The sequence below is a fragment of the Lepus europaeus genome, chromosome 5, assembly GCF_033115175.1.
Source record: "Lepus europaeus isolate LE1 chromosome 5, mLepTim1.pri, whole genome shotgun sequence".
NCBI classification, from domain to species: Eukaryota; Metazoa; Chordata; class Mammalia; order Lagomorpha; family Leporidae; genus Lepus; species Lepus europaeus.
This window is the reverse complement of record NC_084831.1, coordinates 131,230,374-131,253,057: the sequence shown is the minus strand read 5'-3', so window position 1 is coordinate 131,253,057 and position 22,684 is coordinate 131,230,374. Positions and strand designations below refer to the sequence as shown.

General features: G+C 45.2%; 1 protein-coding gene across 2 annotated transcripts in view; it reads left to right on the top strand.

Annotated features, from left to right (window-relative positions):
* The window catches only part of TMCO1 (transmembrane and coiled-coil domains 1), a 57,431-nt gene extending 54,972 nt beyond the window's left edge, over positions 1-2,459 (top strand). For both annotated transcript variants that reach the window (XM_062192667.1, XM_062192666.1), the window contains exon 7: positions 1,885-2,459. In XM_062192667.1, coding sequence (XP_062048651.1) covers positions 1,885-1,983 — 99 coding nt within the window. In that variant the 3' untranslated portion in view covers positions 1,984-2,459. The remainder of the gene's footprint in view (positions 1-1,884) is intronic.
* The last annotated feature ends 20,225 nt before the right edge of the window (positions 2,460-22,684 follow it).

Genomic DNA, 22,684 nt, shown 5'->3' with positions numbered 1-22,684 from the left:
CCACCGGCTTTGTTTTTGTTGTACAAGATTGCTTTAGCTATTCGAGGTCTCCTGTGTCTCCATATGAATTTCAGCATCATTTTTTCCAGATCTGAGGAGAATGTCTTTGTTATTTTGATTGGTATCGCATTGAATCTATAAATGGCTTTTGGGAGAATGGACATTTTGATGATATTGATTCTTCCAATCCATGAGCATGGAAGATTTTTCCATTTTTTGGTATCCTCTTCTATTTCTTTCTTTAAGGTTTTGTAATTCTCATCGTAGAGATCTTTAACGTCCTTGGTTAAGTTTATTCCAAGGTATTTGATTGTTTTTTGGCTATTGTGAATGGGATTGATCTTAAAAGTTCTTTCTCAACCGTGGCATTGCCTGTGTATACAAAGAGGGGCACTATATAATGATTAAGGGATCAATTCAACAGGAAGACATAATGATTATCAATGTATATGCACCTAATTACAGGGCACTAACCCACTGTTGGTGGGAATGCAAACTGGTAAAGCCACTATGGAAGTCAGTCTGGAGATTCCTCAGAAACCTGAACATAACCCTACCATACAACCCAGCCATCCCACTCCTTGGAATTTACCCAAAGGAAATTAAATTGGCAAACAAAAAAGCTGTCTGCACCTTAATGTTTATTGCAGCTCAATTCACAAGATGATCTCTAAGATTTTTCCCTCTTCTAAAATGTTGTCTAAACTTCTAACAACTGGCCTGTACTTAACCTTTGCACCTTAATAAACCCTCTCCCTTCCTTCTCCAAAGTGTGCACTGAGTGAACCCTGTACCACGCTCTCCACTTGTGAGTGTTCTTTACTGCGCCTACGCTTGTCTGCTCCCACCTGTTGAGTCACTGCTTTCCCAGAGTCCATTGTGTTTATTCCAAACCTGTTTATGCTGGTTTTACTTGCTATTGTATTTATGTAAGTTAATTCAGTGTTATGCCACCCAATGAAATCAGAGTATAAAAATAGTTGTTTTTGTAAGAACTAAATGTTTTGAAAAACTGAATAAAGATGAGTTTCTTTTTAAAAAAAAAAGTATTACTGCATTAGATATAGGGGTGAGATAACTGAAAAAGGTAGGGGGTGTACTAAAAATCTAGAAGGATTCTGGACCCAGATTGCTTTGCAAGTCTCTTGAGTTCTTCCACCACTTTAAAGAAATTGAAACTGAACATGGTAGCCAGTGCAGTAACTGAATCTAGCCAAACGACCCATACTCAAAGAAAGGTCCTGCTCTAAGAAATAGCTAAGGAATGTATTTTGTATGCTTCATATGAAAATAAAAGATTATCTCTTTTTATGATTCTCCACTTGAAAAAAAAAGTCAGCTTTCTTCATTAGCAGATTAAGGCCCCCATCAGGTAAAGAACGTTGTTATTATTCTACGATCATCATCACATTGTGGACCTTGTTTTTTGTTTTTGTTTTTAAGATTTATTTATTTGGGAGAGTGACAGAGAGAGAGAGAGACAGTGATCTTCCATTTATTGGTTCACTTCCCAGATGGCTACAATGGCCAGAGCTGGACCAGGCTGAAGCCAGGAGCCAGGAGCTTCACCTGGGTCTCCCACATGAGTGGGAGGGGCTCAAACTCTTGGACCATCTTTCACTGCTTTTCCCAGGCCGCTAGCGGGGTGCTGGATTAGAAGCAGAGTGGCTGGGATATGAACTGGCACCCATATGGGATGCCGGCATTGCAGGCAGCAGCTTTACCCACTAGGCACAACACCAGCCCCATAGGCCTTCTTAAAAATAACAACCAGTGCAGGTCATAATAGTGCTTTTAATTTGGGTTCTGTCTGCTCAGATCTATGCAAAGCACTTCTTTATATCTCTTATTAACAACCAATTCTTAACTCTGTTTTCTTCACAGAACATCCAGAAGATTCTTGGCCTTGCCCCTTCACGAGCTGCCACCAAGCAGGCAGGTGGATTTCTTGGCCCTCCACCTCCTTCTGGGAAGTTCTCTTGAAGTAAAGCAGAGCCCTTTAATTCCTGTTTTTTTTTTAAATATACAAGGCAGACTGGCATCTATTTTATAGCAAGAACCATAGGCAGCCTTAGCACTTGGGCCACTTTCTATTTTTGAGTTATTTCTCAGCTTTTTGGATATCATTAGAATGGCAACCAACACATATGATAGTGCTTTTGGTCACAGATAAATTGTCTTCAATAAGTAGACTGATTAGTTAAGTTCAGGTGTTGTTTATGTAATGAAAAACAAGTCGTATCTTTCCTGTTTTGCTTACATAAATATTTTCTGTGGGACTGACTCTCAAGGCTAAATGTGTGTCACATACATGGAAGTTGGCTCTCTGTGAGTGAACATCTAGAAATCTAGAAGAAAAACTTAGTTTGTGTAACTAAACTTAGTTGGAACTGTTTGTTGTATTTTTTTAAGCCAAATATATCACTGAGATCAATAAAGCCAAAATTTTAGCTACTTCATCCACAATGATCTGTTTTGTTTTGCTTGCATATTTCCAGATAATGTTTTTAGTAATGTGAGCGTACAGGTAAGCATTGGCCAAGAAGCTGTTTCCCCATCCTTGCCTCTCATGCTCAAAATCTACAGAGTTGTCCTAGTGTGGAAATTGGAAAGCAGAAGTGGGAAGGAAAGTAATGACTCATGGATTTTAAAACTGAGAGTCCTCAGCAGCTGCCTGTTGGATTCTTGTGAGAGTACGTTTACATCCTCTGGTAGGCCAGGTTGTAGTTCTGTGTGGCTGTCTTGCAGAAATTCCTCCTAGTACAATGGCATTCTGGTCCTGCCATGCTGCCTTGTGAGGAGGAGGGATGCATGTGCCACACTTCTCCCTCATGACCCATGGAGTTTGAAGTCTTGTGTAGAATAATAAGCCACAGTCACTTTGTAGTATTTCTCAATAATCTCCTTAGATGTGGGCATTGTACAAGTGAGAAAAAACACATGATTTGCAAAGTGAGTTAAACCAACAGCAAACTTCTCATCAGCAATCATTAAGTCCAGATGCTAGTGGGATCCTGTCTTCAATGCATTGAAGAAAATGAACATCAACCTAGAATCTTACATACACCTGTATCATAAGATTGGGGGCAAAATAAAAACATTTTCAGATATACAAAATCTAAAATAATTGAATTATTAAAGGGGCAAAAATGAAGATTCACACAAGAGTGGTGATGACCATTATCAGTTTTTTCCATGTTACTGGCTACTGTAAGCAAAATAATTAAAAATGATAATGGAGAAAATGATGCTTATGATAACAATGACAAAAATGAAATATTTAAGATAAAGCCTAGAGAGAACCATTCTCAAAAGTCTATTGCCATCTTTGTAAAGTGAGACTGTATAGCCTGCTCTTGCCACCTTACCCTGAGGCTTTGATGCTGGTGCTTTCTGATGAGATTTCTCACGAACCAGGTTTTCATACACAAATCATGTTTCCCTGGTAAAAAGTGAATAGAGGGAGAAGTTAGAAGAGGAGGGGGCCAGCACTGTGGAGTATCAGGTAAAGCTGCACCTGCAGTACCGGCATCCCGTATGGGCACTGGCTCGAGTCCTGGCTGCTCCACTTCCGATCCAGCTCTGCTGTGGCCTGGGAAAGCAGTGGAGGACAGCCCAAGTCTTTGGGCCCCTGCACTGCATGGGAGACCCAGAAGAAGCTCCTGGCTCCTGGCTTCAGATCAGCTCAGCTCCATCCAGCCATTGTGGCCATTTGAGTTGTGAACCAGTGGGTGGAAGATCTGTCAAAACATCTATTCACCCTGTTTTTTAAAAAATGCCTGCTTCTACCCTATTATTTTGAAGCAAATCTCAGGCATCATATGATTTATCTATAAATATTTCAGATATACTACAGAAGAAATAAAGCTATCGCATCACAAGGATTCAATTCAAGGAGTTAGTAAAGGCTACTGCAGCCTCCCAGTTAGTTTTTTTAAGTGACTCTTTCTGGAAAAATTTCAGAACTAGGCATATGATGACATTGGAGATCCAGAGCATCACTGAGTCATTGGAGATGGCATTTCAGTCCAGAGAGGCCTCTAGATATTTCTCAAAGCTAATCATTTGGCTACTTGCCCTATGTAAGAGACAGACTGTGCCCCTTCTGGGGGAAAAAAAATCGTTATTAATATCTACATTGGGGCCGGCGCTGTAGTGCAGCGGGTTAAAGCACTAGCTTGAAGCAAATCTCAGGCATCATATGATTTATCTGTAAATATTTCAGAGTTTTAAAAATATGTATAATCCCAATATCATTGCCATACCTAAGGGAATTGACTAATTTCTTCATAAGTTGCCCATAGATATCAAAAAGTGTTTTACCTTTTTTAAAAATCAGGAACCTAAAAAAAAAAAAAAGAGAAATGAACTTAATAAGGCACCTGTATTGCCATTGGTTGATTTGTGTTCTTTTTATTTTTTAAAGATTTATTTATTCATTTGAAAGCCAGTTACACAGAGAGAAGGGGAGGCAGAGAGAGAGAGAGAGGTCTTCCATCTGCTGGTTCACGTCCTCAGTTGGCCGCAATGGCCAGAGCTGCACTGATCCAAAGCCAGGAGCCTGGAGCCTCTTCTGGGTCTCCCACTTGGGTGCAAGGACTTGGGCCATCCTCTACTGCTTTCCCAGACCAAAGCTGAGAGCTGGATCAGAAGTAAAGCAGCCGGGACTTGAACTGGTGCCCATATGGGATGCCAGCACTGCAGGCGGCAGCTTTACCCACTATGCCACAGTGCTGGCCCCGGTTGATTTGTATTCTAAATCTCTTCTAATCTGTTGTAATGCATCAGAATCCACTGGAGGCCTTATTCCCCCACCCCAAGAAACCTTTTATTTGAGGAATACAGACTTCATGCATTTCATAAGTACAACTTTAGGAATACGGTAATTCTTCCCACCATACCCACCCTCTCATCCACACTCCCATCCCTCCTCCTCCTCCCTCTCCCATTTCCAGTCCCATTCTCCACTAAGATCCGTTTTCAGTTAACTTTATACACAGAAGACCAACTCTGTAAGTAAACTTAGACCAACTCTCTAAGAGTTCAACAATTTGCACACACACAAAAAATACTGTTCCTCAACAGTCAAGGGCTGTTCAAAGTCATTGCATCTCGAAGTTAATTTCACTTTTTATTTTTTTGAAATGCAATCAACTTTAAAGAAGCATCTGAGAATGATGCATTTTTTTGTGAGCACTCAAACATAACTAAAACTTATGGGACATGAGAATATCCTTAATACATTAAAAGAAAGTAAGTCCTTGAGAATGAGTTTTATAATTAATTAAGAAAGCACCTAAGAAAGAGCAATGGAGTTGGACTCTTAGGCTTAACTAAAACTTATGTGTCATAAGAATATCCTCTGGGGTCAGTGCTGTAGCTCAGCAGGTTAAAGCTCCAGTCTAAAGTACTGGCATCCCATATGGCACCGGTTCAAGTACCAGCTGCTCCATTTCCCATCCAGCTCTCCTATGGCCTAGGAAAGCAGTAGAAGATGGCCCAAGTGCTTAGGACCTTGCACCTACATGGGGAACCCAGAAGAAGCTCCAGGCTCCTGGCTTCAGATGGGCCCAGCTCTGGTCTTTGTGGGCATTTGGGGAGTGAACCAGTGGATGGAAGACCGCTCGCTCGCTCTCTCTGCCTTTCAAAGAAATAAATAGATCTTTTAAAAAAAAATCCTCTACTTAATACATTAAAATGAAGTAAATCTTTGAGAACAATTTTTTTTTTTAAGATTTTATTTATTTATTTGAAAGATAGAGTTACAGAGAAGAGAGAGAGAAAGGTCTTCCATCCACTGGTTCACTCTCCAAATGGCTGCAATGGCTAGAGCTGAGCCAATCTGAAACCAGGAGCCAGGAGATTCTGGGTCTCCCACATGGGTGCAGGGTTCCAAGGACTTGGGCCATCTTTTAGTGTTTTCCCAGGCCATAGCAGAGAGCTGGATTGGAAGAGGGGCAGCTGGGACACAAACCAGTGGCTATCTGGGATGCTGGCACTGCAGGCAGTGGCTTAGCCCACTGCATCACAATGCCAGCCCCGAGAACAGGTTTTACTGTTAACTCTCATAATACAACTCTTTGAAGACAGAGGTCCTGCATGGGAAGTTAGTGCACAGTTCCTGTTGTTAATTTAACAATACTCTTATGTTTGACGTCAGTGATCACCTGAGGCTCTTAACTTGAGCTGCCTAGGCTATGGAAGCCTTTTGAATCCACAAACTGTCAGTATTTAGACAAGGCCATAAGCAAAGTGGCAGTTCTCTCCTCCCCTCAGAGAAAAGTGCCCTGGAGGGCTTATTAAAACAAACGGGAACAACCACCCAAAGTTTCTGATTCTATTAAGTCTATGGTGGACTGAGCATTTGCATCTCTAACAAATTCCCAGGAGATACTGATGTTGCTAGTGTGAGGTCCACTCACCTATTTTTTCCACCATGTCTCTCTCTTTAAGCCCCTTACAATATTTACCCAGGAGAGGGTCCCTCCCTTTGGATTTGGCTGATTACATGCTTGCTGGTTGTGTCTTTTTGTAATGTTAGCAGCTTTTGATCCATTAGTTGACATTAAAAATGGTCATATTCTAATGCTGATGTCCCTTTATTTGTCAGGCAGCATACCTCTATAGATAGCTGTAGAAACCTTCCCTCATCTACTGTTTGGGGGAAGTGGTAAAGTTTTTAGAAAAGGCAGAATAAGGCCGGCATCTCGGCTCAACAGGCTAATCCTCCGCCTGCGGCGCCGGCACCCAAGGTTCTAGTCTCGGTCGGGGCACCGGATTCTGTCCTGGTTGTTCCTCTTCCAGGCTAGCTCTCTGCTGTGGCCCAGGAGTGCAGTGGAAGATGGCCCAAGTGCTTGGGCCCTGCACCCACATGGGAGACCAGGAGAAGTACCTAGCTCCTGGCTTCGGATCAGCGCAGTGCTCTGGCCACAGCGCACCGGCCACAGCGGCCATTGGAGGGTGAATCAATGGTAAAGGAAGACCTTTCTCTCTATCTCTTTCTCTCACTGTCCACTCTGCCTGTCAAAAAAAAAAAAAAAAAGGCAGAATAAGTGCTTAATTCCCTGATCTTCATGAGTTGTTCACTGATTTCTCCCATGTGGTGAACAGTTAGTGTGTGTGCCGTTAGCACTGCTAGGTTTAAACATACTGGTATACTTGACTGCATTGAAACTGCTATTTAGGGGAATGCTCAGATTGTTCCATTTATGGCAGTGAATGCTGTTTTAATTTGCCTCCTGAGTCCATGTGCATCACCGTAGTTGTCACTGGTAGACTCCTTGAGGTAGCTAGCCCTAGCTGTGGAGGAGCGCCTGTTCACCCTCCTGCTCGCGACTCACCACTGTTCACTCTCACCGAGGAACAAGTCGGTCAAGAGACTGCACCGCAGCGTGGCTCTTAAAGAGACCAGAAAGAGGCCAGTGGAACCAGAATTAGGATCACCCTGACCAGCCCCCATGGCAAGTCCTAGAGGAGGCGTGTGCTAGCTTGATCAGAAGAGCAAAGGGAAAGAATCTGAAAACAAAAGGACCAGGTCGGATGCCGACCAAGACATTGCAAACCACTACAAGAAAAGCACCTTGTGAAGGTTCTAAGATGGGGTGTCTAGGCAAGAACCTGCAAGCGGCTCACTGACTTGCTCAGTCCTTCTGAGGCTGTTAGATCGCTTCCATCAGCACTGAGCCAGGAGTAGAGGCTGAAGTCACTGTTGTAGATGCCTAAGCCAACCAACTATTTTAATAAATTGACTACCAGTTGTTGAGAGAGAAAGAGAGATTCCATCTGACACACTTCTCTGTCTGATGTGGAAGTGACAATTTCTCCAAAGAGGTCAGGTTCCTCTGTGCTGGGAAATCATATTTGGAGATTGCTATCAGAGCACTAGAGATTGTCATCGAGACTCGATCATTAGGCCTTTCTGTAGCCTAAGATACATAGTTTTTGTTGTTATTAAGATAAAATAGAGGAGCTGGTGCTGTAGTGTAGCATATAAAGCCACCACCTGCAGTGCTGGCATCCCACATGGGCGCCGGTGCAAGTCCTGGCTGCTCTACTTTTTTTTTTTTTTTTTGACAGGCAGAGTGGACAGTGAGAGAGAGAGAGAGAAAGGTCTTCCTTTGCCATTGGTTCACCCTCCAATGGCCGCTGCGCCCGGCACACCGCGCTGATCCAAAGCCAGGAGCCAGGTGCTTCTGGTCTCCCATGGGGTGCAGGACCCAAGCACTTGGGCCATCCTCCACTGCACTCCCGGGCCACAGCAGAGAGCTGGCCTGGAAGAGGGGCAACCGGGACAGGATCCAGCGCCCCGACTGGGACTAGAACCCGGTGTGCCAGCGCCGCATAGCGGAGGATTAGCCTATTGAGCCGCGGCACCGGCCACTGCTCTACTTTTGATCCAGCTCCCTGCTGATTCACCTGGGAAGGCAGTGGAAGACGGCCCAAGTCCCTGGGCCTCTGCAGCCATGTGGGAGACCTGGAAGAAACTCCTGACTCCTGGCTTCAGATCAGCCCAACTCCGGCCATTGCAGCCATTTGGGGAGAGACCCATTGGATGGAAGACCTCTCTCTCTCTCTCTCTCTCTCTCTCTCTGCCCCTGCCTCTGCCTCTGCCTCTGCCTTTCCCTCTCTGTAACTCTTTCAAAGGCTGGCATTGTGGCACAGTGGGTTAAGCTGCCTCCTGCGACGCCAGCACCCCATATGGGCACTGTCAAGTCCCAGCTTCTCCACTTCAATCCAGTTCCCTGCTCATATGCACCCATGGAAGAAGCAGAGGGTGGCCCAGGTGCTTGGGCCCCTGCCCCGCAGTGGGAGACCTGGATGGAGCTCCATGACCACCACATGGAAGAGATCTCTGTCTCTGCCTTTCCAATAAATAAATAAATCTTTAAAAACAAAAAAATTAAAATAAAATACATCACGAGTTTATACTAATAATCAGGACTATAGTTTCTTAATTTATTTGGTCTGCATCTCTTGTACCAAGCCATACTAAGAATTCCAATTTTTAGCAGCAGGAATTAGATAATGATAACTAGAATATCACATAATTGCTTATTAGCATAATCTCCCAACATAGCACCCGAAAGCCTCCAAATATCAATACAACCATTACTAATACAGTTACTGAAAAAAGTATCTTTTTTTTTTTTTTTTTGGTGGAAAGTCATAAAGTCATGAAGATTGTTCAAACTACAGCCCACTAGGGGTTCACAGAGAAATTACTGAGATTTCAAGTTACCTGGAATGGACTGAGATTATGCCAATTTTGTATACATTCACATTCATTTGTTTAATGTTATTTTTAAGAGATTTTTAAAATTTTGCTTTATGACTCTATGACTTATGTTATTTTAAGAGATTGTTCTTTGAGGCCGGTGCTATGGCATAGCAGGTAAAGCCACTGCCTGCGGTGCTGGCATCCCACATGGGCACCGGTTCAAGTCCTGGCTTCCCCACTTTTGGTTCAGCTCTCTGCTTTGGCCTGGGAAAGCAGTGGAAGATGACCCAAGTCTTTGTAGGAGACCCGGAGGAAGCTCCAGGCTCCTGGCCTAGGATCGGCGCAGCTCTGTCCAATGTGGCATTTGGGAGTGAACCAGCAGATGGAAGACCTCTCTCTCTCTCTCTCTTTGCCTCTGCCTCTCTGTAACTCTGCCTTTCAGATAAATAAATAAATCTTTTTGAAAGAGAGAGAGAGATTGTTATTTAATTTTACTGTCTGATTCTATAATGTCTTTTTTCTTTTCTTTTTTTTTTTTTGACAGGCAGAGTGGACAGTGAGAGAGAGAGACAGAGAAAGGTCTTCCTTTGCCCTTGGTTCACCCTCCAATGGCTGCCGCAGCCGGCGCGCTGCGGCCAGCGCACCGTGCTGATCCGAAGGCAGGAGCCAGGTGCTTCTCCTGGTCTCCCATGGGGTGCAGGGCCCAAGCATTGGGCCATCCTCCACTGCACTCCCGGGCCACAGCAGAGAGCTGGCCTGGAAGAGGGGCAACCGGGACAGAATCCAGTGCCCCGACCGGGACTAGAACCTGGTGTGCCGGCACCGCAAGGCGGAGGATTAGCCTATTGAGCCACAGCGCCGGCCTCTATAATGTCTTAACAGGCTTCTAGGCTCGTGCACAGAAGCATATTTAAACTAGGTAGAAATAGGCACCTCACCACTCATTGTGCTCTTGTGAGTACAGCCCTGTTCATCAGCCCTTGATGTGTGGGGAGACGCACAAGTACAGAACATGACCAGAAGCAATTTTACCTGCTTCTAAGCTAACAGTGGGCCTGGCAGGAACACCACCTGCAGTGACACTGCCCCCTCATTCTTCCCCATACTTGTTGGCTAAGGGGAAGAGAACACCATACGGGGATGTCACCAACACCAGCTCACTCACGTCCTCATCCCTGTCCCCTTAATTTCCCTGCAGTACCCTCCCAGTCGTGCAGACTCCTACCATCCTCCATCCTGCCTTGGCAGTGAGCTGTAGAAAATATAAATGTGATTGTTGTTATGGATTGCAGGGGAGTTGGCTCCCCAAACTCATGCAGATGCTTAAACCCCAAATCCTTATGCTCACTATTAATGGATTAAAGCTAATAGTTGGATTAAGGTGGAGGCTTGATCCAATCCTGGCATTTGACTTGAGGGGACCTTTGGGAAGCAACTGGATTAGGTTGCTGGGATGGGGCCCTCTGATCAAATCATGGCTTCATAAGGAGAGACCACATGGCCGATTCTCCGGGATCTCTGCTTCCTGGTCTACCATGTGGTCCTCCGCCTGCACACGCTTTGCCTTTGCCTGCTTCCATTACACACCGGGCTTGTGGGGCTGCCTGACTGTGGATAGTGAACGCCCCAACTGTGAACTGGAACATTCTTCCTGCCTAAGAAGCTGCTTTCAGGCATTTAGTTGTAGTAAGAAAAAGCTGATTAACGTAACTGTGTTGCTGCTTTCGGGGAAGTTGTCCAGTGGCTCCCAGCAGCTTTCAGTGAATCTAAACTATCCAGCCCACAGGATCATCCCAGTGGTCCTCCAGCCTTCCCCTGGAACCTGGTGCCCCGTGCATCCTCGGCTCTAGTCGTGCAGATTCAGCCATTTTCTTGGGCTTTACAACCTTTGTTTGCTCTGCCTGGCACACTCTTCCTCTTATTCACCGGGTTCCCTCCTGCTACTTTCCTAACTCAGCATCACCTCAGGACAGTTTTCTCTGATCTTTGCATGGTAGGTTTTCCCTCACTGTGTTTCTGGTTGACTTTTCATATATGAGGCATTTGTCTCTCCTTTTTTAAAAAAATATATTTTTAATTTATTTGCAAGGCAAAGAATTCTCATCCTCTGGCTTACTCCTCAAACACCTGTGGCTGGGGCTGGGCCAGGGCTGGAGCCAGTAGCTGGGAACCCAGGAATAAACCCAGGTTTCCCATGAGGACAGAGGCAAGAAACCCTACTGGAGTCATCACCGCTTCCTCCAAGGGTCTGCGTTGGCAGGAAGCTGGAGTGAGGAGCAGGAACCGGGATGCAAACCCAGAAACCCTGACGTGGGATGTGGGCATCTCAACCAGCAACTTAAATGCTCAGCTGATCTCCTGCATTTAGCCTAGCAGCTGTACACCGATATGTAGCAGGAGTACACCGATGTGGGACACCCAGCTCGGCTCCTAACTCCAGCTCCTGCCAGGGCAGACCCTACGAGACAGCAGTGATGACCGAAGTAATTGGGTTCCTACCACGCCTATAGGACACCTGGTCTGAATTCCTGACTCTGAATTTTGGCCTGGCCCAGCCCTGGCCATTGCAGGCCTTTGAGTAGTGAACCAGCAGGTAGAATACACAGTATCTCTCATTCTCCCTTCCCTCCTCCTTCCCCATTCCTCTCAAATAGTTAAAAATGGAAAATCAACTCTAAGCCTCAGTTGCTTCATCTGGAAAATGGGGTTATAACTGCCACAGCTCTCTTACTCAGTGTTCAGTCACCTGTGTCTTCAGATAGTCCCTCATTTCCTGGGGGAACCTGCTGACCTGCATCTTGCTGAATGCTCTCTGCCATGCTCGCTGCCACAGGTGAGTTGTGTAATGTGTTTAACTTCTTATTTTAAATAAATTGACTGGGACCCAGCGTTCTGGCAGAGTGGCCTGCAGTGCCAGCATTCCATATGGGTGCCAGTTCATACATGCCCCAGCTGTTCCATTTTCAATCCTGCTCCTTGCTAATGCACCTGGGAAAGCAGTGGAAGATGGCCCAGTGACCCAGTGGATGGAAGATCTCTCCCTCTCTCTCTCCCACCCTCCCTCACCCCCACCCTGTAACTGACTTTTAAATAAATAAATAAATCTTTTTTAAAAAATTAAATAAATTAACTAAATATCATGTGAATTGATACAATACGAATACAAAGAGAGACTCACTTCTATGAAAACTAAGCTGAATGGCTTAGAATGACCTAACAAACGAGCAAGTTACCAAAAATAATTGCTGCTGTCAGCTTACATGCTGGTGATACAACAGACTAAAAAAAAATGACAAAAATGTAGAAAGATTCAGCCCTCCTGTCCTTGTTTAGTGTTTTAGTTCCGTTTAAACCAAAGCTGGAAATCAGAGCTGATACATTCTGGGTTTAGTTTATGCAGGAAGAAGACAATGGGACTCTGTGCTCAATAGACTCACACTCAAGGAAGGTGTGGGCTGTCCAGCAGAAGTGAGCAAGGGTGTGTTTGTTTTGGGTTGAAGTAAATGTGTTTACAATACTGTATGTACAGTTCTTTTTTTCATGATTCTATTCTGTAATTTTTATTTTTTTAAACATCTATTTATTTTCAAGTCAGAGTTGAGGGGGGGAGGAGGCGGGAGAGAGAGAGAGAGAGAATCTTCCATTCCCAAGTGAGTGATGCAATGCCCAGGGCTGAACCCTGCAGAGGTCAGGAGCCAGTAGCTTCATCCAGGTCTCCCCATGTGTTGCAGGAGCTCAAGCACTTGAATCATCTTGTGCTGCCTTCCCAGGTGCATTAGCAGAGAGCTGGATTGGAAGTAGTGCAGCCAGGACTAGAACCTGTGCTCTGATGAGGGATACCAGCACCGCAAGAGGCTGCACCACGATGCCAGTCCCTCTATTCCACTTTTTAAAAACAATAACTTCTCCCTTTTCCTGTGTCACCACCTAAGTATTAACAACACTTTGAATGGTAGAAGAAGTTTAAAAATCACTCAGCTGACACCAGATGGGTGAGGAAGAAGATAGCCTGGGTTCATGAAAGCTGCATTTCAAACAGCCTCTCTAAAGGGAGTTCTTAATCCAGAAATTTACATTTGGGTGCATGTTTCATCTGGCTGTTCAAAAGAGCCTTCAATATCATCAAAGGCTTTTTCTTTAATACAAAAATTATTTTTAGGTTTATAATTTATTCCAATCATTTGCTGAACAGTCAGTTTGATCTTAAACAAATGTCACATCAAGAAAGTTGAAAGTATCCGAAACCTGCTTGATCTGTCAACAGATTATTCCAAGCTAAAAAAAGTTTACATTTTTAGGCAAGATAGAATAATACTTTGTAGCCTGCTCGTTTTCAGATTATCTTTGCCCACAGCCCTTGTTAAGGAATATGAGAGAACTTCAAAAATGTTCATAGAAAATGGAATTAAAAGATGTTAGACAATTAAGAGGTGTCCTTTAATTCCATTTTCCATGAACTTTTTGACTGACATATGTTTTATGGCTTTAATCCATATACAGTAGGATCATGAGGGCTGGCACTATGGCACAGTGGGTTCAAGCCACGGCCTGCAGCACCGGCATCCCATATGGGCACCAGTTCAAGTCCCTGCTGCTCCACTTCCAATCCAGCTCTCTGCTAATGTTCATGGGACAGCAACAAAAGATGGCCCAAGTCCTTGGGCCCCTGTACCCATGTGGGAGACCCAGAAGAAGCTCCTGGCTCCCGATTTCCACCTGGCCCAGCCTGGTCATTGTAGCCATTCGGGGGAGTGAACCAGCAGATGGAAAACCTCTCTCTCTGTCTCTCCTTCTCTCTCTCTAACTCTGCCTTTCAAATAAATAAATATTTTTTAAAAAGAGAGTATGAGACAATACCTCATATGCAGCCTGATATTTTATTCTTTCAAAATATTTGGTTATAACCCACTGATTTTACTAATCATTAATGGGTTATAGCAAGTCATTTGAGGGAAGAAAACTATTCTAGAGACTAAAGGATTTCTTTTTTTTAAAAAAAATATTTATTTACTTGAAAGACAAAATGATGACAGAGAGAAAAGCAAAGAGAAATCAGGTCCCAGCTGCTCCAGGTAAAGCCACCTCCTGCAGGGCCAGCCCAGAGGGGTGCCGGTTCAGGTCCTAGTTGTTCCACTTCTGATCCAGTTCCCTGCTAATGGGTCTGGGAAAGCAACAGAAGATGGCTCAAATACTTGGGCCTCTGCACTCTTGTGGGAAAAAGCTCCTGTCTCCTGGCTTCGGATCAGCCCAGCTCCAGACATTGTGGCCATTTGGGGAGTGAACTAGCGGATGGAAGACCTCTCTCTCTCCCTCTCTCTCTGTAATTCTGCCTTTTGAATAAATAAATAAATAAATCTTCAAAAAAACAGATAAAATGAGGATAATATACAAAGATACTTTGAAAATTATAAGGGGGCATTACTAAAAGCAGTTGAACAGTGCAATGTTTAAAAAATTTAGAGGGGCCAGCGCTGTGGCTCACTTAATCCCCCACCTGCGGCACTGGCATCCCATATGGGTGCCAGGTTCTAGTCCCGGTTGCTCCTCTTCCAATCCAGCTCTCTGCTGTGGCCCAGGAAGGCAGTGGAGGATGGCCCAAGTGCTTGGGCGCCTGCACCCGCATGGGAGACCAGGAAGAAGCACCTGGCTCCTGGCTTTGGATCAGCATAGCGCTCCAGCCGTAGTGGCCATTTGGGGAGTGAACCAATGGAAGAAAGACTTTTCTCTCTGTCTCTCTCTCTCTCTCTTTCTCTCACTGTCTAACTCTATCTGTCAAATAAATTTTAAAAAAGGGAAAAAATTTAGAAAAAGTCAGTTGTATACTTTCTTTTCTATGTATGTATTTGAAAGTCAGTGTTACATGCCGAGAGAAGGAGAGGCAAAGAGAGAGAGGTCTTCCATCTGCTGGTGCATGCCCCAGTTGGCCTCAACAGCTGGAGCTGAGCCTATCTGAAGCCAGGAGCCAGGAGCCAGGAGCTTCTTCCGGGTCTCCCACATGGGTGCAGGGGCCCAAGGACTTGAGCCATCTTCTACTGCTTTCCCAGGCCATAGCAGAGACCACTGCTTTCCCAAGCCATAGCAGAGAGCTGGATTGGAAATGGAGCAGCCGGGACTCAAACCAGTGTCCATATGGCAGGCTAGCACTGCAGGCAGCAGCTTTACCAGCTATACCACAGCACCTGTCCATAGTTGTATACTTTCTATAAACACTAAGCACCCATTGACAATTTCCCTTTAATCATCATTTTATAGTGACTGCAAATTGAAGCTAGATTATTTTCTAATGTTTACTTGTCTGAAAGCTTTAACTTTAAATCTTGCTGATAAAATGCTAGCCTTATGGATGACCCAATTTCATTCCCTAAGTCTTGATTGCACCCTGTGGTCTTGGATAATTTAAGCTACAGAATTTAATTTAAAACCTTATCTTCTCTTCCAATAAAAAATAAACAATAAAACCCATTCCTTACTTATCTTGGGAAGTAAAATTTATTGATGCACAAGGAAGATTAAAACATCCAGAAGACATCAAATAATATGGAGTACTATTGTGTCTACTATCAAAAAAAGTACATGAATGGGGCTGGCACTGTGGTGTAGCAGGTAAAGCTGCTGCCTGTAGTGCCAGCATCCCATATGGACACCGGTTCAAGTTCAGCTGCTCCTCTTTGGATCCAGCTCTCTGCTATGGCCTGAGAAAGCAGTGGAAGATGGCCCAAGTGCTTGGGCCCCTGCACCCTTGTGGGAGACCTGGAAGAAGCTTCTGGCTCCTAGCTTAGGATCAGCCCAGCTTTGGCTGTTGCGGCCATATGGATAGTGAACCAGCGGATGGAAGACTTTCTCTCTCTCTCTCTCTTCCTCTGCCTCTCTGTAACTCTTCATTTTAAATAATAAATAAATAATTTTTTTTAAAAAAAGCATATGACTACAAGGCCGGTTCCGTTGCTCATTTGGTTAATGTTCTGCCTGTGGTGCTGGCATCCCATATGGGCGCCGGTTCTAGTCCCGGTTGCTCCTCTTCCAATCCAGCTCTCTGCTGTGGCCCAGGAAGGCAGTGGAGGATGGCCCAAGTGCTTGGGCCCTGTACCCGCATGGGAGACCAGGAGGAAGCACCTGGCTTCGGATCGGCGCAGCGCGCCAGCTGTAGCAGCCATTTGGGGGGTGAACAAACGGAAAAGGAAGACCTTTCTCTCTGCCCCTCTCTCTCTCACTGTCTAACTCTGCCTGTCCAAAAAAAAAAAAAAAAAAGATCTCTCTGGAGCACATGTTGGTGCAGTGAAGCTCCCTTTGAGATGCCCACATCCTATAATGCAGTGTCTGGGTTCAAGTCCCAGCTCTGCTGCTGATTACAGCCTCCCACTCATGCATGACCCAGGAAGCAGCAGTGATGGCTCAAGTACTTGGGTCCCTGCCACTCAGGAGGGACATCGGGGTTGGATTCTCAGCTCCTGCCTTCTGCCTAGCCCAGACCCAGCTGTTGAGAATATTGAGAAAAGTAACTAGTGGATGAAAATGGGCACTCGCTCTTTCTTCTCTCTGTCTCTGTTTCTCTGTCTGTCTCTGCCTTTCAAATATGAGAGAAGGGGGGTTGGATGGGGAGGGAGATATCACTCTGGTGGCGGGGCAGACACAGATTAGAAAAGCAAGCCTTTGGACAAGTTAAGAGGACATTCATCAAATGTTTATTCAGTGTCCACTGTGTGCCAGGAGATACTAGGGTGACCAAAAATACAGTCACAACTCCTGATGTTCCAATCCACTAGTGGAAATAAATGCCAAACGGATTATCAGACAAGTGAACATGTAAGCCTTCTAAATACTCATTGTGGGAGAACTTGACCACATGACTTTTGTGTATCTCTGCTCTTATTGCCTGACCCAGACTCCTTCTTCCTTTTGATAAGTTTCCTAAGCTTATCTCTCCTGCTTCATAGGGTCCTGGAGTCCCTTCTTCCCAAATGGTGGGAATTTAACCAAAGCAGGCAGTTAGAATAAGTCTGACCCCAGGATGGCAGCAAGAAGAATACAGGCTTTTGGTGTTCTATTTGCCACCCCCACCCCGTTTTTAAAAAGAGCTAAGAAATCTTTTTCCAGCCTTTCTACCACACGTTGGCTGGATCTGGGTCTCACACTCACTCCTAAGCCCATCCATAGCAAGGGTAGTTACGGAACCCAGCCCAGCTGCTGGTAATGTGGTTAGACACTGGAGCAGAACTGGGGCTTTGCAAGCCTGGGAAAAGGGAGAAGTGACTTTGGGTTGGGCACAAACTGTAAGGGCTATGGACAATGATTTAGAGAGCCCATTTGAGATAGAAATAGGCCACTGCAGCGGATAGTTGGGCCCATGGATCCTGTGGTTTCTCAGCATCTCTTATTCGGTTTCTTGCTGTTTGCTGCCACCTGGTGCAGGGTTAGATCTTCCTAACACGATCAAGCAACTTTGCCTGAAGAACAAGTCCTAGGGCACCAAACTAAAGGAACTCAGTGGTAAGGAATTTAGAAGTGCATTGGGGGGCTGATGCTGTGGCGTGGCAGATAAATCTGCCGCCTGTAGGGCATCCCATACGGGCACTGGTTCAAGTCTTGGCTATGGCCTGGGAAAGCAGTAGATGGTCCAAGCCCTTGGGCCCCTTTACCTGTGTGGGAACCCCAGAAGAAGCTCCTGGCTCCTGGCTTTGGATCGGCCCAGCTCTGGCCATTGAGGCCATTTGGGGAACAAACCAGTGGACGGAAGACCTCTCTTTCTCTGCCTCTGCTCTGTAACTGCCTTTCAAATAAATAAATAAATCTTTAAAAAAAAAAAAAAAAGAAGTGCTTTGGCTATTTGAATATGTTTGCCTCATTCTTGAAATGCTTTGTTGTAGGGTTTGCTTTTTCTAGCTCTCTTTTATCTTTTCTGAGACTCAGCTTACTGTTCATATGTGTGTGCCACCTAGTGATGGTAATTGGCCAGGCCTGCTCTTCAGGGGAAGGGTGTGCACACTACACAGGAGAAAGGAGGCAGGGGGAGGAGACCTTGTACTGAGAAGCTTCTAGAACAAGTGTGCTATGAGATCCAGCTCTGTGGTCACGAGCAAAGACTGAGATTCCTTAAAGAAGGAGTTCTCAAGATTGCGACATAGAAACCCTGCCCTGTGGAGTTCAGGCTCAAGTCTGCAGCATCGACTCTTGCTTGAAGATCAGCCTGCTGGCCTGCCCTATCATTTCATACTAGACAGCCCCTATACTCATGTGAGCCAGTTCTTTATGATCTCTCTTGCTACCCTCTCTGTCTCTGTCTCTCTCCGTCTCAGTACCCGACTGATTCTTCTTCTCTGGAGAACTTTGACTAATCAGTATCTGTATGGAGATGGACCACTGGCTCCAAAAATTCATTCTTGTCACTTACAGTTAGTCTCCATTTCACTTCATTGTGGCTGTATGATATTTCTCTCAAATGGGAACAAGAGTGATATGAACCACTTCCAGGCTTGACCCATTAAAACTTCCTGCTCGTTTTCTTCTCTGGATGACTGACAGGATGAGGCTAAGAGCACCCTTGGAAGCCACGTGTTGAAGACAGCATTCTGGGTCCTTCAGCAGCTATGTGGAGCAAGCCCCTGTCTCACAGATCTTGAACATTTTACCTAGATGTCCCTGGACTATTAAGTTGTAAATAAGTTTCTATCATGTTAAAACTTTTACACTTTGCATTTTTAAAAAGATTTATTTATTTATTTATTTGAGAGGAAGAGTTACAGACAGAGAGAGCCAGAGCTATGCTGATCTGAAGCCATCCTCCACTGCTTTCCCAGGCCATAGCAGAGAGCTGGATCAGAAGTGGAGCAGCTGGGACTTGAACTGGCACCCATATGGGATGCTGGCGCTTGCAGACAACGGCTTTACCTGCTACGCCACAGTGCCGGCCTCCGCTTTGTTTCTTCTAGTTCAGAATATGTCAATATTATAACAACCTGCTTCATTTGTGAAAAATGCATTGAGTCAGATTAAAAAAAAAAAACTATTATTCTGGCTACTAAAAGGCAGACACAGTTCCTACTGTGCTGGTACTCAGAGGGAAGGAAGTTGGAATGAACAGGAGTGTCAGTGTGAGTTGGCAGCTGCTTGCTATTTTTAGCTAGGTTTGCAAGAGATGCATTTAGAGCACAATCTATGGGTTTGTAAGTAACAGAAGGGAATAGGGAGTCCAGAAATTTGGGATCTTAACTATAAATGGAAAAGCCAATTGCTTCAGTGCTATAAGAGCCAGAGACAGCCTTAGCTTACAGGCCAATTCTGAAGACATGTCAGACGAAGATCTCACCTGAATCTCATCCAGTGATTTCGGATGCTTTCAAAAAACTGACACCCAATTGAGAAAAAAAGGTTTTGGGGCAAGGAAGCATAGAGAAACAGGATTAAAGACTCTGTGGGAACTAACTGCAGATGTGGCTACTGGCCCATGGAACTGAATAGAAGCAAACAGATTACATGCCTTATACGTTTTTGAAGTGAGAGGCCTGTTGGAAAAAAACCACAATCAGTCAGGCATTAAAAAAACATCTTTGCTAAAATTAAAAAATCGTGTGCTTCAAAACTTGCAGAAATCAGGCTGCAAAAGCCAAATCATTTTTGAAGAAGGAATGTTCTTCAGCCTCTACATTACAATTCTTCTTTGTCACTGGTTTTTAGCATTTTGGTTCAGATTTGTTTTGGTATAATTTTTTTTTTTTGACAGGCAGAGTTCGACAGTGAGAGAGAGAGACAGAAAGGTCTTCCTTCCGTTGGTTCACGCCCCCCCCCCCCCCCCGCCCCAAATGGCCGTTACAGCCAGCACACTGCGCCGATCTGAAGCCAGGAGCCAGGTGCTTCCTCCTGGTCTCCCATGCGGGTACAGGGCCCAAGCACTTGGGCCATCCTCCACTGCCTTCCTGGGCCACAGCAGAGAGCTGGCCTGGAAGAAGAACAACCGGGACAGAATCTGGCACCCCAACCAGGACTAGAACCCAGGGTACCGGTGCCGCAGGTGGAGGATTAGCCTAGTGAACTGTGGAGCTGGCCTTGGTATAATTTTCTTAATGTTTGTTTCTTCTACTTCAGGTCCATTGAATATCCCAGGTCAGTAACTTTGTGGTCTCCATCACATTTGGGAAAATGCTGACCATTATTTCTTCAATTATTTTTTCTTTCCACCTCCCAATTGCTCTACCTTCTGAAATGCTAGTTATATATGGAGGCACTTCAAAAAATTCCTAGGAAAATGGAGGGAAAAAAGGTTAAGTTCATTTTGATGCAAAAATTGTTTTTAAATCCGTGCAGAGTGTTTTCACTATACACATGTTTCATGAACTATTTGGAGGCCATATATGCCTGGATTTCAGAACATTTTACACCACAATAAACTTATTTTTAAATCCATTCCTATAAACATTTGGACATATCCTTGTATTTGTTAGGTCATTATGTCAGGTTCATTGCTTTTTAGTCCTTTTTCCTTATCCTGTGTGTTTCTCTTGGAAAGTTTCTACTGCCATGTCTTCAGATCCACTAATCTGTTCTTCTGTGTCATCTAATCTGTTATTTCCACCAAGAGTATTTTTTATTTCAGATACTATATTTTTCATCTTGAAGTTTAATAAGTCAGGGCTGGTGCTATGGTATAGAAAATAAAGCCTCCACCTGCAGCGCCAGCATCCCACATGGGCGCCTGTTTGAGTCTCAGCTGCTCCACTTCTGATCCAGCTCTCTGCTGTGGCCTGGGAAAGCAGTAGAAGATGGCCCAAGTCCTGGGTCCCTGCACCCATGTGAGCAGCCTGGAGGAAGCTCCTGGCTCCTGGCTTCAGATTGATGCAGCTCTGGCCGTTGTGGCCATTTGGGGAGTGAACCAGCTGATGGAAGCCCTCTTTTTCTCTCTCTCTCTGCCTCTGCCTCTCTGTAACTCTGACTTTCAAATAAATAAATAAATAAATATTTTTCTAAAAAAAGAAGTTTGATAAGTCTCATGTATCTCCCAATATCCTCTTTTTCATGTCATACTTTCCTCTACCTTCTTAAGCATATGAAGTGTGGTAGCTTTTTTCACATCTTTGTCTCCTAGTTCTATCATCTGTGTAATTTCTAGAAGTTTACCTGTTTTAAAATTTTATTTATTTCGATTTTTAAAAAAGATTTCTTTTTGGCCGGCACCGTGGCTTAACAGGCTAATCCTCTGCCTTGCGGCGCCGGCACATCGGGTTCTAGTCCTGGTTGGGGCGCTGGATTCTATCCCAGTTGCCCCTCTTCCAGGTCAGCTCTCTGCCATGGCCCGGGAAGGCAGTGGAGGATGGCCCAAGTCCTTGGGCCCTGCACCCGCATGGGAGACCAGGAGAAGCGCCTGGCTCCTGGCTTCGGATCAGCGAGATGCGCCGGCTGCAGCGGCCATTGGAGGGTGAACCAACGGCAAAAAGGAAGACCTTTCTCTCTGTCTGTCTCTCTCACTATCCACTCTGCCTGTCAAAAAAAAAAAAAAAGATTTATTTTTGAAAGGCAGAGTTATGGAGAGAGAGGGAGGGAGAGAGAGAGATCTTCCATCCATTGGCTCACTCCACAAACAGTCGCAACAGCGAGGGCTGGGCTAGGACAAAGCCAGGAGCCCAGAGCTCCATCTGGATCGCCCATGTAGGTGCTTGCACTTTGCAAGCACTTGGGCCAGCCTCTAGTGTTTTCCCAGGCACATTAGCGGGGAGCTGGATCAGAAGTGGAGCAGCCAGGACTCAAATAGGCACCCATATAGGTATCACTGGCGGTGGCCTAACCTGTCAGGCCACAACACCAACCCCCTGGATCTGTTTTCTTTGACTGGTTTTCTTCCTGTTTCTTTGCATGCCTTGTTTTTTTTTTTTTTTTTTTTTTTTTGACAGGCAGAGTGGATAGTGAGAGAGAGAGAGAGAGACAGAGAGAAAGGTCTTCCTTTTTTGCCGTTGATTCACCCTCCAATGGCTGCTGCGGCCAGCGCATCGCACTGATCCAAAGCCAGGAGCCAGGTGCTTCTCCTGGTCTCCCATGTGGGTGCAGGGCCCAAGCACTTGAGCCATCCTCCACTGCCTTCCCAGGCCATAGCAGAGAGCTGGCCTGGAAGAGGGGCAACCGGGACAGAATCCGGCGCCCCAACCGGGACTAGAACCCGGTGTGCCGGTGCCGCAAGGCGGAGGATTAGCCTGTTAAGCCACGGCGCTGGCCCTGCATGCCTTGTTAAAATTAGTTATTTATTTAATTTTATTTGATGGACACACCCACACCCACACAGAGCTCCCACCTGCAGGTTCACTCCCCAGTGGCTGGATTGAAGCTGGGGGCCAGGAACTCAATCCAAGTCTCCCACATGGGTGGCAGGGACCCAATCACTTGAGCTATCATTGCTGCCTCCCAGGGTCTGCATTATCAGGAAGTTGGAATTGGGACCTGGAGCTGCAACTTGGACCCACGCACTACAGTGTGGGATGAAGGCAT